General features: G+C 49.5%; 1 protein-coding gene across 1 annotated transcript; it reads right to left on the bottom strand.

Annotated features, from left to right (window-relative positions):
* Positions 1 to 2,736: 2,736 nt before the first annotated feature.
* On the bottom strand, positions 2,737 to 11,768 carry PBXIP1 (PBX homeobox interacting protein 1). Its single transcript, XM_078156150.1, has 9 exons — positions 11,676 to 11,768; positions 8,423 to 8,513; positions 8,070 to 8,137; positions 7,594 to 7,741; positions 6,841 to 7,083; positions 6,191 to 6,258; positions 5,937 to 6,068; positions 4,237 to 5,501; positions 2,737 to 3,651 (listed from the first exon to the last, which is right to left on the bottom strand). The coding sequence occupies exons 1-9, from the start codon at positions 11,727 to 11,729 to the stop codon at positions 3,567 to 3,569; spliced, it is 2,154 nt and encodes a 717-aa protein (XP_078012276.1). The 5' UTR covers positions 11,730 to 11,768; the 3' UTR covers positions 2,737 to 3,566.
* Between the last annotated feature and the right edge of the window lie 5,008 nt (positions 11,769 to 16,776).

Raw genomic sequence — 16,776 nt, forward strand, 5'->3', positions numbered from 1 at the left:
ATTAATGTACTTCAGGTTAAGAACTCCTGGGCAAGAGGGATGATCTCTAGGATCCCCTTCATCCCTGAATCCTATGATTCCCCAGGACAGAGAGAGGAAACTGAGGCCTGGAGAGGGGCTTTGATTGGGGGACAGGGCACTGAGGTGTGCCTCTTGTTTTTTCCTCTGACTCAGCTGCTTCAAAAACCTCTAGCTCAGCATGTCTGTTTCCTGAGGGGTAGAGGAACTGGGGGAACCTCCTAGCCACCCCTAAAGCTCGTTATGCAAATGAAAGAAAAGAAACCTGAGAATCGAAACTGTTTGAAAGGTTTAAAAACCAGATCCAAACATACAGAGTCAGCACCCTGTGAGACCCTGAAAGGGCAGGCCACCCTTCTCCTGTCCAGGCCTATCCCAGGACGTTGAGCATGGCAGCTCTGAGGACCTTCCAGGATGATCCGAACCCCCTGTCCGTAGCAGGGTCCTGAATTCTGGGATTTAAATTCTGCCCTTATCACTTTTTGTAGTAGCCTCTTCCCCTTTCTAGGTCTGTTTCCTTCATTCAGCAAACGTTTCTTAACCACATGCTTTATGCAAGGGACTGCCTCTGGTACTAGGAAAATAGAAATGAAATCATCCCTGCCCTCAGGAGAGTAATGATATTTACCAGTAAAATGAAGGTGATTCAGGAGATGACAGGTTCTTGTCAGCTGTAAAAACCCTAGGATCCTACTGGCTAAAGTTTAAATACAGTCAGTTAACTTATCTGCCAACTTGCTGTGTGCTGAGCCCAGAGGCAGTACTGGAAATGCATAGGTTAGAGTCTCTGCCTAGATAAGCCAAAGCTAAAGTCCATTCTGTTTGACCTACCCTTCTTTTCTCTATCTCTTCCTTGGCAGCTAGGTTGTCCTGTGGATAGAGGGCTGGACCTGGAGTCAGGATAGACCCAAGTTCAAATCCAGTCTCAGACACTAGCTATGTGACCCTGGCCCAGTCACTTAACCCTTTTGCCTCAGTTTCTTCAACTATAAAATGGAGATAACAGCTACTTTGCAGGGCTGTACAGTGCCTGGCACATAATAGGCCCTTAATAAATACTTCCTCTCTATGCCCAGTCAGTGATTTTTACTTCCCTCTAATTTTCCCCTCCCTGGGCATTCCAGTCCACACTTAGTTAACAAATTCTTCCACGGAGGCCTTGGGTGTCCCTTTATTGGGCCTCTGTTTCCTCAGCTGTAAAAATGAGGGAGTTAGACTAGTTGACCTCAAAGGTCCCTTCCAGTTCTAAATCATTTGATTCTATGAAGCTAAATAAAGTTTCCAGCTCTGCCTTCTTCCTCCCTCTTGCTGGCATGGGGGTTCTGGAAAAAAATGAGGAGCTAGAAGACCAAGCTGGCTTCTAGACCTACATCTGAAGAGATTCGTTAATCTCGAGCAAGTCCCCTTTCCAAGCCTCACGGGTCTAACTTGTAAAATGAGAAGTTGGACCACATGAGCTCTAAGGTTTTAATCCTTCCAGCTCTGAAGTCCTAATTCATTCCAGTGACTAAACCAGTAAATTAAGGGCACAGGGAAGGGGCATGGTGAGATTGGAAGCTCCTGCTTCTAGCACATTGAAATCTCCAAGAACAAGTGCCCTACCCACACTGTTCTTTGACATCCAGATACAAAGGAATCACCTTTTACGGTGAGCCCAGGGACAAAAGAGCTAAGTAGAAGTAGGAGGCTTTATGCAGCTCCTGCTTCTGGGGGATCCTGCCACCTTCAGCTCCTTCCTAAAGTTCCCTCCCCTCCTCCTGCCCTCCATCATCTGTTCTGTTTTCTAACATCCTTCATAGCTGTACTCCTCCTGAGGTCTAATTCTGGTGTCTTTTTGTAGTGACCTGCATTGCCAACTGCCTTTCTTGATTCCCAGCAGAATAGCCTCCCCAACTGTCTCTGACTCCTTTACTTCTTGGGCTCCACATGTCTCACTCATCTCCCAAGGCTGAGAGTCTTTCCCCTCAAACCCTGCCTCCTCCAATTTCCCCCAGGCTCTGGGTCCCCTTGTACCCAGGTAATGGCATAAGTCACTATGGATCTTTCAGCTCTTCCCTCCCCACCCCCCATTCCCAGGAGTCAGATTCAGCCACCCAGAAATACCATTCTGCCCTTAAGTCTAAGTTGGGAGCTTTTCTAAGAGGAAAGGGTCAAGAGCCCCAACAGTAGCAAGTAGAATGGGGATCAGACCTCAGGAAGGATTTCATATGAGGTGACCAAGAAAAAGTATAGGGACTCTTCTTCCTTGAAGAGATTCAGAAATAGGACTGCCAGCTAGACTTGGCTGAGACAGAGGATCACAGGGACCTTTGGGCTCTCTGCCCATTACAAAATGTGACAAAACTGACAAAAATGTGAAGTCAGTGCGCCACCTAGTGCCCCTTCCACCCCACCCCCACCCCGCTATCTAGAGATGCCAGGGACCTGGGGAACAAGCTCTGGGGCTGTGCCAAGGGAGGTGCTGTGTTGGGAGTGAAAGGGAGCTGTCAGAGATGACGGCTGAATACAGGCAACGGGATTAAGTGCTTCCTTCAAGAGTGAACTGTTGGAGATGAAGGCTGGGATCAAAGATAGGGGCTGGGACAATGGATCTCCAAAGTTTCTCCAACTGTCTATTGTCTGTGGGTACAGGTGGGGCAGTTCTGGGGTCTGTGATCCCCAGCAGGGAACAGTCCCCCCAATCCCAACCCTCTACCCACCTAAACACCAAGCCCCATGTACATATTGCTAACAAAGGCACTTTATTGTGTTCAGTGTTGACTGTGTGTCCAAGTCAAAAGCCTGGAAGCAAGGGAGTCAGTCTCTCAACTCTACACCTACAGACAAATCTAAGTTGACACCAAGGCCTCAGGCCCAGGCCCCACAAATGCCATTCCACACTGACCAAACCAACCATGGCTGGAGAGGGGTGAGGGGTATTCCCAGGAGTCATCTAGGTGCCCCGGCTGCCATCCCCTTCACATATACACAAAAAAGGGGTGAAGGGAGGGTTTATCCTGCCTTTTGATCAAAGAAGCTTCATCTCAGGACTGGCTCCTCCTTTCAGCCCCCACACTGTGCCCTCAGTGCTATACCCCACCTCCTACACACACACACCCTCACACACACATACCCTCACACATAGAGGAACAGCCCACTTTGGCACAACCTCCTTGGCCCCAGAGCCATCCAGGAACCTGAGAGGGTAAAGAGGGCCCAACTGTATTTACATACATAAATAAGCATAAGCAGTGTCAGAGCATTTTCAAGCTAAAGTGGTGTCTCCTGAGCAAGCTGGGGTTTGAGCTCTGTTTTCTGCTCCTGCTCAATATCCCCACACTGAACCTACCTAATCCTGGGAGTGGAGGCAATGCCAGTGTCAGTGGGAGGCCCTACTTTAATGCCCCCACACCCCTCAACTTGTGTCACAGACCTCCCCAAATACACCACACACATGCAGTGATAAATAAAAACCAAAGGAGGCTAGGGCCCCCCAGTGTCTCAGGTGGCTGGGCAGAGTAGTGGGCCATGGACAAAGCCTGGGCACTGAGCCCCTCCAGCTCCCTTCCTCAGCCTTCCCGGTAGTGTCTGGGCCCCTCCTTGGGCCCTGAGCTGCTGGGGCCCTTCTGATACTTGTCCTTCTTCTTCCCAGACCTGCAAGACATGGAAGGTAGAAAAAGAGGTGGGTTAATGTTAGTGCTAACCTAAGAACTAGACTGACGAGGGCATAAGTTGAATTCCCCTCTCTGGGGTTTCCCTACATCAATGAAGTAACAGGTCTGGATGAAAAACTCAAGTCCAGTGTAAGGTGACAGAAAGCCACTGCTGGAGGAGACGGCCCAGAAGACCTCACACATAAAACATAAACATCCATGGCCTATGGGAGCGACTTCCACTGGTGAATGACCACTACTGTCCCTCAGCTGAGCTATAGCTTCGGTCTCCTGGTTTGAAAGGCCTCAGCCCAAACTGCTGATGGTGTGGTGCCAGGAGAGGGAAGGCAGGTCCCCCCAAGGGCCAAGGAGCAGAGCCAATGCAGCCAGACTTTCCCAACCTCAGCTCTGATTTTCAGGGGAAGCTCGTCGGAGTCAAACCCCAATCTAGTCCTTCAGCCCTCTTCTAACTCCTCCAGTGGACCAAGAATTTTCCAGACCAGCTCCAACGCACTCAGCCTTTCTGTTCCACCAAACCTTGTCCTTCCCGCAGGCCCCACATTTCTTGCTCCCAGGGCTCCCACACCTCTTTCTCCGTGCCTTGTCCCCAAAGAAATGGCCAAAGATGAAATCCTCAAAGTCATCGACTTCATCGTCATCACCCGTCTCTCTGACTGCAGCCTCCTCCAGGCTGTCCTCCATGGACTCTACAAAGTCCCAGAAGCGAAGACGGTCATGGCGGAAGATGCCATCATCACCAAAGTAGGAGGACAGAAAGGACAGCGGTTCAGGAAGCCGCTGGCCCCAGGGCAGCCGAGCCAAGTATTTCTGCAGCAGAGACACCAGCTCCTGCTTCCGAACCGGTAGCAACTCCACACCAAACATGGACAGCCCCTCCTGGCGCGCACACTCAGTTACACCCGAGCAGCCCTGAGGCACCCGGTACTTTCGGTCCAGCACCTTCTTCCAGGCCAGCTGGGGATCATAACGGCCAGGGCCACTCCCCTTGGTCCCTTCCCTCTGTGCTGGGTGCTTCTGCCCCTCCCAGGATGGGTGGGGCCCCTCACTCCCTCTTGTGCCTCCCCAGCTCTTCTTGGGATGCTCCTTTATACCTTTCCATTCCCTGCCGTCCTTGCCCCCCAGTTCTGCCGTGCCTAGCTTCTCGGCCTTCCACCTCTCTACTGACTCCCCATCTCCTTTGCCCCTGAAGCTCTTCTTCCCCTCCCCAACAGATTCCTCCTTCTTGCGCTTCCATTTCTCTGCCTTGCGGTCCCCTTGCCTGTCCTTCCATTTCTCCTTCTGACTAAGCTCCCTGGGGCTCATGAAGTGGGCCTCTCCTTGGCCCCAGGCCTCGGATGTGTTGGCCAGAGCCCTGGCAGCCTGGCCTTTCCTGGGGTCCCCGCTCTCTGCTCCCTGAAGCTCCTCAGCCAGCTTTCGACCCAACTCAGCCAGACCTGCTCGGTCCCTGTCCCCCAACCCTGACTGGTGAAGGCTCCTCTCCAGATCCCTCTGCACCGAGCTCAGCAGCACTCTCTGCTTCTCCAGCTCCCTGCGCAGGATCTGGGCCTCGGCCTCCAGCCGCTCCTTCTGCTCCAGGAAACCCCGGGGCTCTGCCAGCCCAGGAGCTGCCTCCTGTGGGGTCTTCCCTGCTTTCTGGCTGTTGCAGGTCCCATCCACCCCCCTTGAGTAAGTCTCCTCTAGCTCCCCCAGGCGGCTCCGCAGCTCCTGCATCTCAGATTCCAGCAGCTGCTGGGAGGCTTCTCGCTGCTGCAGGGCCCCCCGGAGCCTCTCATTCTCCTCCTCCAGCCCTGGGTGTCTGTGTAGCAAGTTCTGGAGTTCTTCCTTCTGAGCCTGGCAGGAGAAAGAAGACAGGGGAGGGAGCTGAGCTAGCAGTCACGGCCTAAAGGGGGAAGAAGCTCCCGGGGAGACAAGAATCTAATCACAAGGACACAGGCTGTCCCTGTCAGAGGAAGGACCCTGCCCCCATCACCCAGACAGGGAAGCTCTCCTCTTGACAGAATCATAGAATCTCAGAACTAGAAGGGATCTCAGAGACAAATTAATCCAATCCCCACATTCCACAGATGAAGATACCGAGGGCCATAGCAGGGAGGTGACTTACCTAAGCTTTCAGGAATAGTAAGTATTAGGAACAGGCTTCCTCACCACAAGGCCAAGGCTTTTCCCACTATCTCTACTTATCCTCACCATCATCATTAGCAGTAATACCCTAATAATAAGTTCACTTCCCTCAGTCATTCATTCAACAACCAGTCCACTGTCTACCTGCAACTGGGCCTGAAGGAGCCGGATGTCTTGGTTCTCCTTGGCCAGCTTGTCCAGCAGAAGGCTCATGGACTGGAGGCTCGGGAGACTTCCAGGCGGGGAATAGGACTGTTGCTGCTGCCTCAGTCCATCCTTGGGGATAGGAAAGCTGGGGGTCACATATGCATCACCAGAACCGGCCCTCTGCAAGCCTCTGCACAAGTATTTACAAATGGAAGGGAGCACTCAGACACACAGAGACACACAAACACAACCTGGATGTCCTCAATGTCCTGAGACTCAGACTCTGGGGTCACTTGTGGCTCCACGTTCTCCGCTGGCCCTAGCAAAGAAAGAAAGACAGTCTGGAAAGCTGGCCACTCGCTAGCCTACCCAAATTCTACAAAACAACGAATGATCTGAAACCAACTCAGTAGTTTTACAGTGTGGTTAGAGGTGTGTACACACACACACACACACACACACACACACCCCCTCTGCCTCTTCATCTTCCTCTCCCTCCTTCCTTCCTCCCAGCTCACTACAACTTGGGGTTATCCTTAAACATATTTTATATATTGGAAAAGAAAGAGCTAATCATTCATTCTCCCTTCAATCCCCAGCCCCAAGACATTCAGTCAGGGGAAGATATTACAATACATTCTCTTCCCCCTGAGAACTAAGACGTTACACATACACCTGAGCTAGGCCCCCTTCCCACTCACTAGCCTCAAGGTCAGAGAAAGCACCTGGAGACAGATAGAGAGGAGTCTGGGTGAGTCCCCTCTGGCATCAAAGTGGGGGTGAGGGGCAGGGAGAAGAACAGCAGAATCAGGAGAGTGGCAGGAGAAAGGGAGGACAAGAGAGGAGCAAGATTTGGAGAGAAGAGCAGCAGGGGAGGGCAGGAAGGGCCCCAGTCGCTCACCAGAGAAGAAGAGGAAGCCAAGCCCTACAAGGACCAGAGCTCCGAGGAGACAAGTGTTCAGGGTGAGCCTGAGCTCCCCACTTCCTCCTTCACCGCTGGCCTGATCGTGTACACCCAAGGAGGCTGGGGAACGGAGTGGGCTAGACTCCCGGCCCCGGCGTCTCCTCAGGCCCTCCACATCGAGGTCATCTTCACTGCTTGAGCTGAATTCCTCGCCAACCTGATCTGCAAGTGAGGAAAGGGAAAAGAGGAGAGTTAGCTACGAGTTCAAGAGCCTATGGTCAGAGGCAGAGAAAAACATGAAGCCACAAAGACATGCAGAAAAAAGGTGGAGGGAGAGAGAGAGAGAGAAAGAGAGTAATGGCTGGAGCCCCTGCTGACCAGAAGTCAGCTCCAGCACTCACTAGCCATGCAGCACTGAGGCTCAGTTTCCACACCTGCAACAAGAAGATAACAAGGACTGCCCTGCCCATCTAACAACTGCTGCTAGGCTCAGACAGGAAAGCACTTGGAAAACAAGAAGCATTAAAGGTTAAGTGACTGGCCCAAGGTCACGTGTGTCATAAGGGGCAATGCTAGGCTCAGGGCTCAGGCCTTCTGTCTCTGCCTTCCACGAAAGCGATCTGCGATGGCAGACCGGAGCTCTGGGGAGGGCCTGAGGGGCAGATGGAAGGCACTATGATTGCCGCTGGGTAGAAAAGGACAGACAAAGTCGAGATGGAGATGGGATTCTTACCTGCTTTAAGGACCGAGGGCTGTTCTTTGGAGGGCTTGGCTCCCTGTGATCCAGGATGCCCGATTCCACCTCTGCCCCTTCTGTGTCCGCTGGCTGCTCGACCTTGGTTTGCTCTTCAATTGGACTTGGTGGGTCCAAGCTCTTGCCGTTGCTTTCCAGGGAAACCTGACACAGGGTAAGAGCCCTGAGCGTGTCTTTGGCTCCTCATTGCCATTTCACAGAAGAGGAGACAAGAGTCTCAGAGTCACAAGTCACTTCAATGAGTTAAGAGTTGAGACTTGAAACCAGGTCTTCCAGTTCCCAATCCTTTTTTTAAAAAATTAATTAAGTTTTCATTTTCAACATTCACTTTCGTAAGACTTTGAGTTCTAAATTTTCTCCCCCTTCTTCCCCTCCCCCCTCCCCCAGACGACATGCAATCTGATAGAAGCCATAGATGTACACCAATTCCCAATCCTTCTAGCCTCCTTGCCTTCCCCTGCGAGAGGTCTACCTTGATGTCCGTCTCCTCTAGCGGGCAGGTACCAGGCTGGTCAGGGGAGTTCTTGTGAACAGTAGGTGCTGCGGGTGGGAGTCAGGAAGAAGGCTCAGGGAACACTCTCCAAATTCCTACTCAGCCTCCTCCATAAGTCCTGGCCCCCATATGCCTAACAAGTCTCTCTTGCCCCAGTGTGGAATGAGTAAAGGGCAAGGACAGGGAAATCAATGGACACATAGGGGAGGCAGTGTGTGAGGCTGAGGTGACAGGCAGCAAAAGGGGGGCAAGGGAACCCAGATGACAGAAGCACACCTGCTCCCCCCCTCCCCCTGCCAAAACTTCCTAGCTCCCTCACGGGGCCTAATTACCCTCTCCATCCAAGGTTCGTGGATGGTCATCTGCTGAGACCTGTGGGGCTGTCTCAGGTTCTGGACCCAGCGTCTCTACAGGCAAACAGCCCTGAAAGAAGAAGGGAGTGTGTATGCGTGAAGAGGAGACATTTCCTGCTGGTGGATGCTGCTACCCATCCTCTCCAGTGGTTTGTCTGTGCACTCTGGCCTGGGGCTGAGTTTAGCAAATGCCCAACACCCAGACCTCAGCCTCTGCCAGACCCATGACACAGTCCTTGACCCTCCCCTTTTCCCTCTCTCTGCATTCTTTCCTTCAACAAGCTTGTCCACTCTGAGCTTCCACTATCACCTCTGTGCAAAGGCCCCCTCTTGTCTACATCTTCCTCCCCCAGCTCTGGCTCCCCAGTACCCCAGTCCTCCAGCTTGGTAGTGGCGAGGCAGGGACACTTGTGGCTCTCACCTCAGCTCTGTCATGCTCACTGGTGTGACATAAGGGAAGTCACTTAACAAGCTCTTTGGGATTCAATTTCTTTAGCTGTAAAATGAGATGTCTAGACCAGATGATCTCTGAGGCCATTTTTACACTTCGCACATTCAAAGTCACATTCTTTATTTCTGTAAAGAGAGCTGACCTCAGAGCCAGGAAAGCCTAGATTCATGGCCGGCTGCTGACTCGGACTATAGCTGTCACCCCAGGCAAGTCATTTAGCCTCTCACTCAGCCCAATACCTCTCTTAGCCTGGAAAGTTACAGAGAACGTGAAGACCTACAGAGGCCAAGGGAATATCCTTCCTGGGGAGTTCCCTACACCAATGAAATCCGAGGTGTAGGCCCCCTCCCTCTCCCTCTATTTGTGCACATGTCTTGTTGCCCATTCAGCTGTAAGTTCAGCTGCATGATTCTTAAAAGCCAGGACTTAAGTTTTGGTTCATCTCAGGGTCTCCACTGCCTTGTGGATGATAAATGTTTACTGAATTAAATGAAAACTAAGGCCCCTCCATGGTCTGTCCCCAAACTGCTATTCCAGCCTTATCTCCTCCTCCCCTCTCCAAGTGAACCCTCCACTCCAATCCAACAAATGGATCTGGTCACTATCCCCTGAAAATGCCATGTATATTCCTGGTTCTGCCTCTCTGCTCCCACTGTCCTTATAATCTAGAAAGAGCTTCCACTGTCCTAACTCATCTACGTACTCCCTTTCTTTTTCTTTTTTCCCCCCAGTACCCTTTATGGCCCAGCTAAACACCACCTCCTCAGCAGAACAGTCACTAGAATAGCCAGCCCAACCCGCTGTGATCTCTGGAGCCCAAGAGGCAGTGTGTTAGAGCAGAGATCTTGCTGGATTTGAAATTCATAAGACTGGTTAAAAATACCACTTTGCTGTGTGACCATGAACAAAGTCATTTACCTCTCTGAGCCTTAATTTCTACAAATGTAAAACAGGGATGATAATAATAGTAACAACACTCTAGGGCCTACTCCATGGGCTGTCACCAGGCTCAAATGAGATCACAGATAAAGTGCTTTGCAAACTTTAAAGTATCATATGAATGTTAATTACCAGTCTTTCTCCAAAATCTTGTAGCACTAATTGTTTATACCAGTCATTTGGTGGCAGTACAGACCACCTGACCTGGGGATACAGGCTTTTCCACCTAAGATGTTTAGCCAAAAGGCATTTTACCCAATTAGCTACACTAGCAGTGTGGGGAAAGCAGAGCCTAACCACCACCTGGCCACTACTGTTGGGCGCCCAAGTCTCACGGCAGGCACACCAAAGAATCACAGAATCTCAAAGCTGACTCAGGGGTCCTCTAGTGAGGGGAATGATAGGAATCCCTTCCGTAACATCTCTGACATTTGGCCATCCAGTCCTTCCCTAAAGAGCTCCAGCAATTGTTACTGGAGCCAAAGATGGAAAGAGCATTTGACTCCAAGCTGGGAGAGCCATGGGCTCAAATCCCTGTCCCCTGACTCCAAATACAACACTCTTCCCACAGCACTATACTTCCTAGGGATGCTCTGAGGATAGTGCCTGTTGAACGTGAAAGCATGAGACACACAAACTACTATTAGTGCCACCAGAACATGGCACTGGTATTATCAATTATATAATTAATCTCAACAGCGCACACATAGATTTCTGATCCTGCAATCTAGGAATAAGAAACTTTGCTCCCCCCTGTACTACTCTGTGCTACTTTTACGATGGCATTTTCCTCCCTCTCTTTAAATTCCGTCTCTCCACCTTAGGCTGTGAGACCTGTAAGCTCCCAGGGGGCAGGCAGCGTCTGTGCTGCGTTCACCTCGGTGTACCCTGCAGCCTCTGGCTCACTGCTTAGGTAGAGAGGAGGTGCTCAAGATATGGTACAACTGCTGACCTTGCAGCGTCTATCCATATATCCGTTGTCTTTATTTCTGCATCACCGGTACAGTGACTTGAACACAGAAATACATGTTTGTAGTGCTGATTTGAATCGCCTCTCTCCTCAATGAGCCTGCTCCTTCCTCTGGTTCCCCTTACTTGATGGTTCAGAAGTATATAGTGAACCCAGCTATCCCTCTTCGCTACCTCCAACAGAGAACATCCTGGCTGTTTCCCAGCCATTGTCCCTGGCATCCAAATCTACACCAAAGTAGCAAGGGAGAGAGTGGGTTCCGAGTGCACGTCTGGATGTCAGCTGCCTCCCCAGGACCTGGCGTTCCTTCCTGCCTCTCCCTCAAGGTTTTCATGGTTCATAAGGCTCCTCTCCCTTCCTCCTTCTACTACCATCCTGACTTCATTCTTCCACCCGGGCAAACCTGTGCCGTTATTTCCACCTATGCCTCACCCACTCCCCACAGAAGGGATCATTCCAACCCTTCAGAGACACCTTCTAACCTGCTCTCATCATATTTTGCACTAGACTTCTCAAAGAAGCCTTTCCAGATTAATGACCCTGGCTCCATTCATCCTACCAGCTTCCCAATCTCAAGCACTGATAACTATGCCTTCTGTCTGGCTACCTTTATCTTTTTGTCCCTGGGTCTGGGTCAGCATCCTTGGGGGTAGGGGTGGGGGTGGGGTACAATACTGTCTCCATCTTCTAGGCTTCTTTCTTCTTCTCTACCCCCCCCCCCACTGCAGCACCCAAGGATGCAAGTAGAAGGACACTCAGAATTGAAGAGGGATAGACTGACCGACGTTAAAGTCTTTGGGAATCCCTTCCCCATCACAGACATATTCTGGCTCTCCCATGCAGTTCCCAGCCTCCCCCCCCCCCCATCTTACCTCGGAGCCAGCAATCACCCAGCTATTGTCCGACTCCGGGCTGGAAGACTCCATAGCTGGTCTGTCCCTGGGGATCTCAACGGACACCACCTGCTGAGAAAAATGCTTAGAAATGAGATCTTCTCTTAGAGGTCACCTCAGGAGGAAGGGAAGAAGAGCTAGGAGGCAGAGGAAGAGGTGAGCAGCAGAGTGCAGTGTCCAGCCTCAAGGACCCTGCCCTAGTTTTGGGTCCTTCTAAGGCCAAAGCTACCAACTTTGTGGGCAACATTTGACTTGCAAATGAGTATCTGCAAACGTTCACAAAAGATTATGCTTCTCCTAGGGATTGGTTGGCCTGCAAGAATGTGACCTTGAAAGGACACAGAATTTCAGAGCTAGGATCAGTTAGTTCAATTCCCACATTTTTACAGTTGAAACTGTAGCCTAGGGAGACTGGGACAAGAACCCAGATCTGCTGACTTGTAGGCAGCACTTTCCTCTCCTTATCAAGTAGGATGACCAGAAGGCAACATGGTGCTGCAGAGAGGGCCCCGGCTTCACAGGCACCTGGCACAGGGCCTTGGGTTGGAATCCTGACTCTGCTACTTACTACTCTATGGCCTTGGCCTGCTCATCTGTAAACGAAGGGGGTTAGCCTAGGAGACCTCTACGGTCCCTTTCAGCTCCAAATCTCTCCGCCTAGTACCCCATGCTTTCATGGTATCTCTCAGTCACTACAGTTACCCTCCCTTTTAACTGAGATCTCATGCCCAGAAGGGAAAACTCAATTACTCCTACAGTGCTGCTTCCTCCTCCAATCCCCACACCCCACTCTCCTCCTCCCCCTCAAAGCTGTGGGAATTGAGTAAACCACACTGACTCCATCTTGTGACCCAATTCTGGAGCTAGCGCAGTTCCCTTCCTATTCATTTATGATCTAGTACGACTTTTGTTCTGTGAGAAAGCTTTATTCAATTGTGGGGATTGTAAGAAAACCTTATTGCAAGGTTTAAACTTAGTCCTTTGTGGCTCTCTCTATCTGACCCTTAGAGATCCTTAATTAAGGACTGAGGTTGTGCTGACCGGACACCGGTCAGATCCAAAGACTACTACAAGGAGTTCTCTCACAATTATACATCTCGAGCAACCCAAGTCTTAGCCCAAAACCAGCCTGCACTGGTTAATCAATTACTGTTTCCATGTTCTTTTGACTGGATACAGACACTTGGGGGAGGGGGGGAAAGTGGGACAGGGAACTGCACCTGTTCGCTCTCCCCTTCCCAACTCAGAAAGAGTTCATGTGTCAGGTGTCGTGATCACAAGGCTCTTGATCTAGAACTGGAAGGAACCATAGAGTTCACAGAGCTAAACCCTCTCACTTTACAGATCAGGAACCTGGGTCCCAGAAAGAAGAAGAGACTTACCCAAGGCCTCAGGCAGGGGTGAGGAACCTGCAGCCTGGTAGGCCACGTGTGACCCTCTAGGTCCTCAAGTACAGTTCTTTGACTGAATCCAAACTTCACAGAACAAATCCCCTTCATAAAAAGATTTGTTCAGTAAAACTTGGACTCAGTCAAAAGGCCACACCCAAGGACACAGAAGGCTACTTGTGGCCTCAAGGCAGAAGGATCCCCGCCCAGCCTAACCTTTCCTCCAATTAGAAATCACCTTACCTAATTAGACGACCTATTTTGTATCCTGTTTATTGTTATCTTTGAATGCATAAAAATCTGTCTTTCACTTTGGGGGCGGGGGGTGTCCCAAGCTGAGGAGGCCTGGGCCTGATTTGTTATGAGGTTAGCATGTACTGTGTAATAAACTGATAGGCTTGGAAGCTTGAACCTGTTTCCTCAGTTATTTTGTCTTTCCCCTTCCCCACTGGCACAGAAAGAAGCTTCACCCGATTCCCTCAGGCTATGCCAGGAGTCATTTCCTCAATCCTCAATCTTGCAGCCTCAGGGGAAATGTCTTTCCTCAATCTCCCTCTCCTCCAAACGCCAGCTTTCTAACTTCACAATGCATTCCCTTACTATCACCAAGCTCTCCCTCCCCCAAAGGTAGAGCAGTAGGAAAAGGGCTGGGTTTGCAGCCAAGACCGGAGTTCACATCCTAGCTCTGCACAATCTGAGTGGCCGTGGGGCAAACGAATGTACCTCTGAACTTCAGTTTCCTTAACTGTTAGGTGGGAATCATGAGAAAAGTGCTCTATAAACCATAAAATGCTGTATAAATGGCAGCTAATGTTGTTGCTGTTCAGTCATGTCCAATTCTTTGGGACCCCATTTGGGGTTTTCTTGGCAAAGATACTGGTTAGTTTGCCATTTCCTTCTCCAGTTCATTTTACAAGTCAGCAACTGAGGCAAACAGGGTTAGGTGACTCACCCAGGTTTACACAGCTACTAAGTGTCTGAGGCTGGATTTGAGTTCAGGTCTTCCTGACTCCAGGCCCACTGCTCTATATACTGAGCTGTTCGTTGAGCTAATAAGGGGGTGGGGGAGGGGGGCAAATTCTGGACAAAGTAGTTTTGCATCCTAAGCAAGGTTCGAAAATTGTACTTCCTTTAGGCTACTATCCACCAGAGGATTTAAATACATGTGGCTTAAGGTCATTTATCACTTAACTGTAAAAGATCGTGGAGACCACCTAAGCCAAACCCCTTGTTTTAACAGTAGAGAAAACAAAGGACCTCAGGCAATTTGCCTAACATCTTAGAGGAAGAAAGCAAAAGACTGGACCTAAGTCTTCCCACTCCAAATCCAATCACAAAGTAAGTACCTGCAGGGCCCAAAGCCAAGGACACAGCCTGGGGAATGGATGATAAGACCTAGGCCCTAGGGCAATCTTAGTGGCACTATTAAGGATTCCAGAAACCATAACAGGAGAGATTAAAACTAGAGTCCCTCTACCCTGCAAATGATTTCACTATGAAAAAACTTTAGACTAAAGGGAAAAGAGAACAACAATTTCTCCCTTAAAAGCAATAAACGCTCCAACTGCACTGCACCCATATCTAAGCAGGCTTAAGACCAGTATGGGGAGGCAGATTGCTAGAGTTTGTCAGAATTCAGTCCAGATTCTCTAAACACCTACCGATCTGCCTTCAGCTACACGTGCCTAACCTCTCTTCCCTTCCCACTCCTCCTCTGGATTAGTCGATTGTACCCTTTTTCATGCATTTTCAGTCTCTCCCTTTCTATTAGCTGTTTCTCCCGTGCTTACAAACATAACTAGATTCCCCTTAATCCTAAAAAAGCCTTTGTTCAGTCTTTCAAACCCATCTAGCTACTATGTCATTTCTTTTTGACAGACCCACACTTTCACTGCCAGAATTCTTCAAAAAGCCATTTACAGCTGAGGCTTCTACAGCCTTACCACATACTCTCTCTTCACTCCCATCACTTCACTTAAAATTCCTCTCTCAGGTCACCAGTGACCTCCTTCTTACCAAATCCAATAGTTTTCAGTCCACATCCTTCTTGACCTCTTGGCAGTTTTTGAAACTGACCACTCCCTTGCTGTTAAATACTCCTGCTTCTCTGTTTCAGACATTCCGCACTTCTGTTTCTCTTCCTAAGTAGATAACTACTCCAATTCCATAGCACTTCTGCCTTCATACCTACCCTTCTAGGTGGGTGATCACTAACATTCGGTCCCCAGCCCTCTTCTCTTTTTTCTCTCGTGACCACCAATCTTGCTAGTTACCATGGCTTTGGCTATCACCCTGTACAAATGACTCCCATGTTTCTGCCTTGCTATCCCAGAGCTTCACTCTACTGTGCTCCAGACCTGCATTTTCAACTGTTTACCAGACCTAGCTGACCAACTACCCCAACAATCCACAAGTATTTCTTAAGCACTCCTCTGCTCAAGGTACAATCCTCCTATGGACTATATTATTATCATTCCACCATCATAGATTCAGCCTATCCTTCTAGTCTGTCCCAAACCTTCTGGATACTGATTCTGTCATGTGCATGCTTACTCCCACTTCCCAGCTATCCACCTGGAAGCTTGATGAGTACACCATTTATGTCATTGTCCAAGTCACTGATTAAAAACGTTAAACAACATACCACCAAGCATGGATTGCTGGGGCACTCCACTGGAGACCACCTTCCAAATCTCAGTCTTCCATGTTCAAAACTCAGATGGTAACTTTGCTTCTCTGGCCTTCACCACCTCCCTTCCCATAGACCCTACTGACTCTTCTTCACAAAGTCTGTCCAATCTGTACTATCCTTTTCATTCCCAACACTATCTCATCAGCTGCAACAGCCTCCAAATCGGTCTTGCTGCTTCTACTCTCTCCTCTATTCACACAGCTACCAGACTAATTTCCCTGATGCGAAAATTTTATGTCACTCCCTAGCTCAAAATCCTCTAACTGCTGACCAAATAAATTTCAGACTCTTTAATCTGGCCTTCAAAGGTATCTCATTAGTAAAATACCAATTACGTGAGGGCAAGAACTATCTAATTTTTGTCTTTTCCATAAATTGTAGTGCACTATATACAAGAGGTACTTAATAAATGTTAGCCAAACTGAATTGAAGACTTCAAAATACAGTATCTCATGCCCCTCCTCCCCTTCACATACTCCAAATTCTAAATTGAACTCTTCAGATCCTTTTCTTTCCTTCCTCCACGAAGATGCTCATGTGATGCTCTTTATGCCCCCAGTGCCATCACCCTTTCCCATTTTTTATTTCTTTGCTTTTTGGTGAGGCGATTGGGGCTAAGTGACTTGCCTAGAGTCACACAGCTACTAAGTGTTAAGTGTCTGAGGTTGGATTTGAACTCAGGCCCTCTTGACTCCAAGGCCAGAGCTCTATTCACCATGCCACCTAGCTGCCCCCATCCTTTTCCCATTTCTGCCTATCTACTGAAACCCTACTCACTCCTTTGGATCTAGCTCAAATGCCAGCTCTTCCAAAAAGTTCTCTCTAATGCCTCTTTCCTCCCACCTCCCTAGACTTCACATGGCAACTTACACAAATACATTATAAAATAATACATGTTATATGACCTGCCCCCACTACTAACTTAAGGCAGGGGCTTCACCTGAATTTTGAATCTCTCCAGGACCACACAGTGTTTTGCACACAGTGGTGTATCATAAAC

This window comes from Phascolarctos cinereus, unplaced genomic scaffold (genome assembly GCF_003287225.1).
Source record: "Phascolarctos cinereus isolate Bilbo 61053 unplaced genomic scaffold, phaCin_HiC Scaffold_5;HRSCAF=322, whole genome shotgun sequence".
Taxonomy (NCBI): Eukaryota; Metazoa; Chordata; class Mammalia; order Diprotodontia; family Phascolarctidae; genus Phascolarctos; species Phascolarctos cinereus.

What these genes read in the sequence shown, in the direction of transcription:
- PBXIP1 (XM_078156150.1), bottom strand. Translation starts at nt 11,729, where the DNA reads ATGGAGTCTTCCAGCCCGGAGTCGGACAATAGCTGGGTGATTGCTGGC. An exon ending in GGGTGATTGCTGGCTCCGAG is followed by an intron (nt 8,514 to 11,675) that starts GTAAGATGGGGG and finishes TTCTTCTTTCAG; the next exon opens with GGCTGTTTGCCTGTAGAGAC. An exon ending in TAGAGGAGACGGACATCAAG is followed by an intron (nt 7,742 to 8,069) that starts GTAGACCTCTCG and finishes ACCCTGTGTCAG; the next exon opens with GTTTCCCTGGAAAGCAACGG.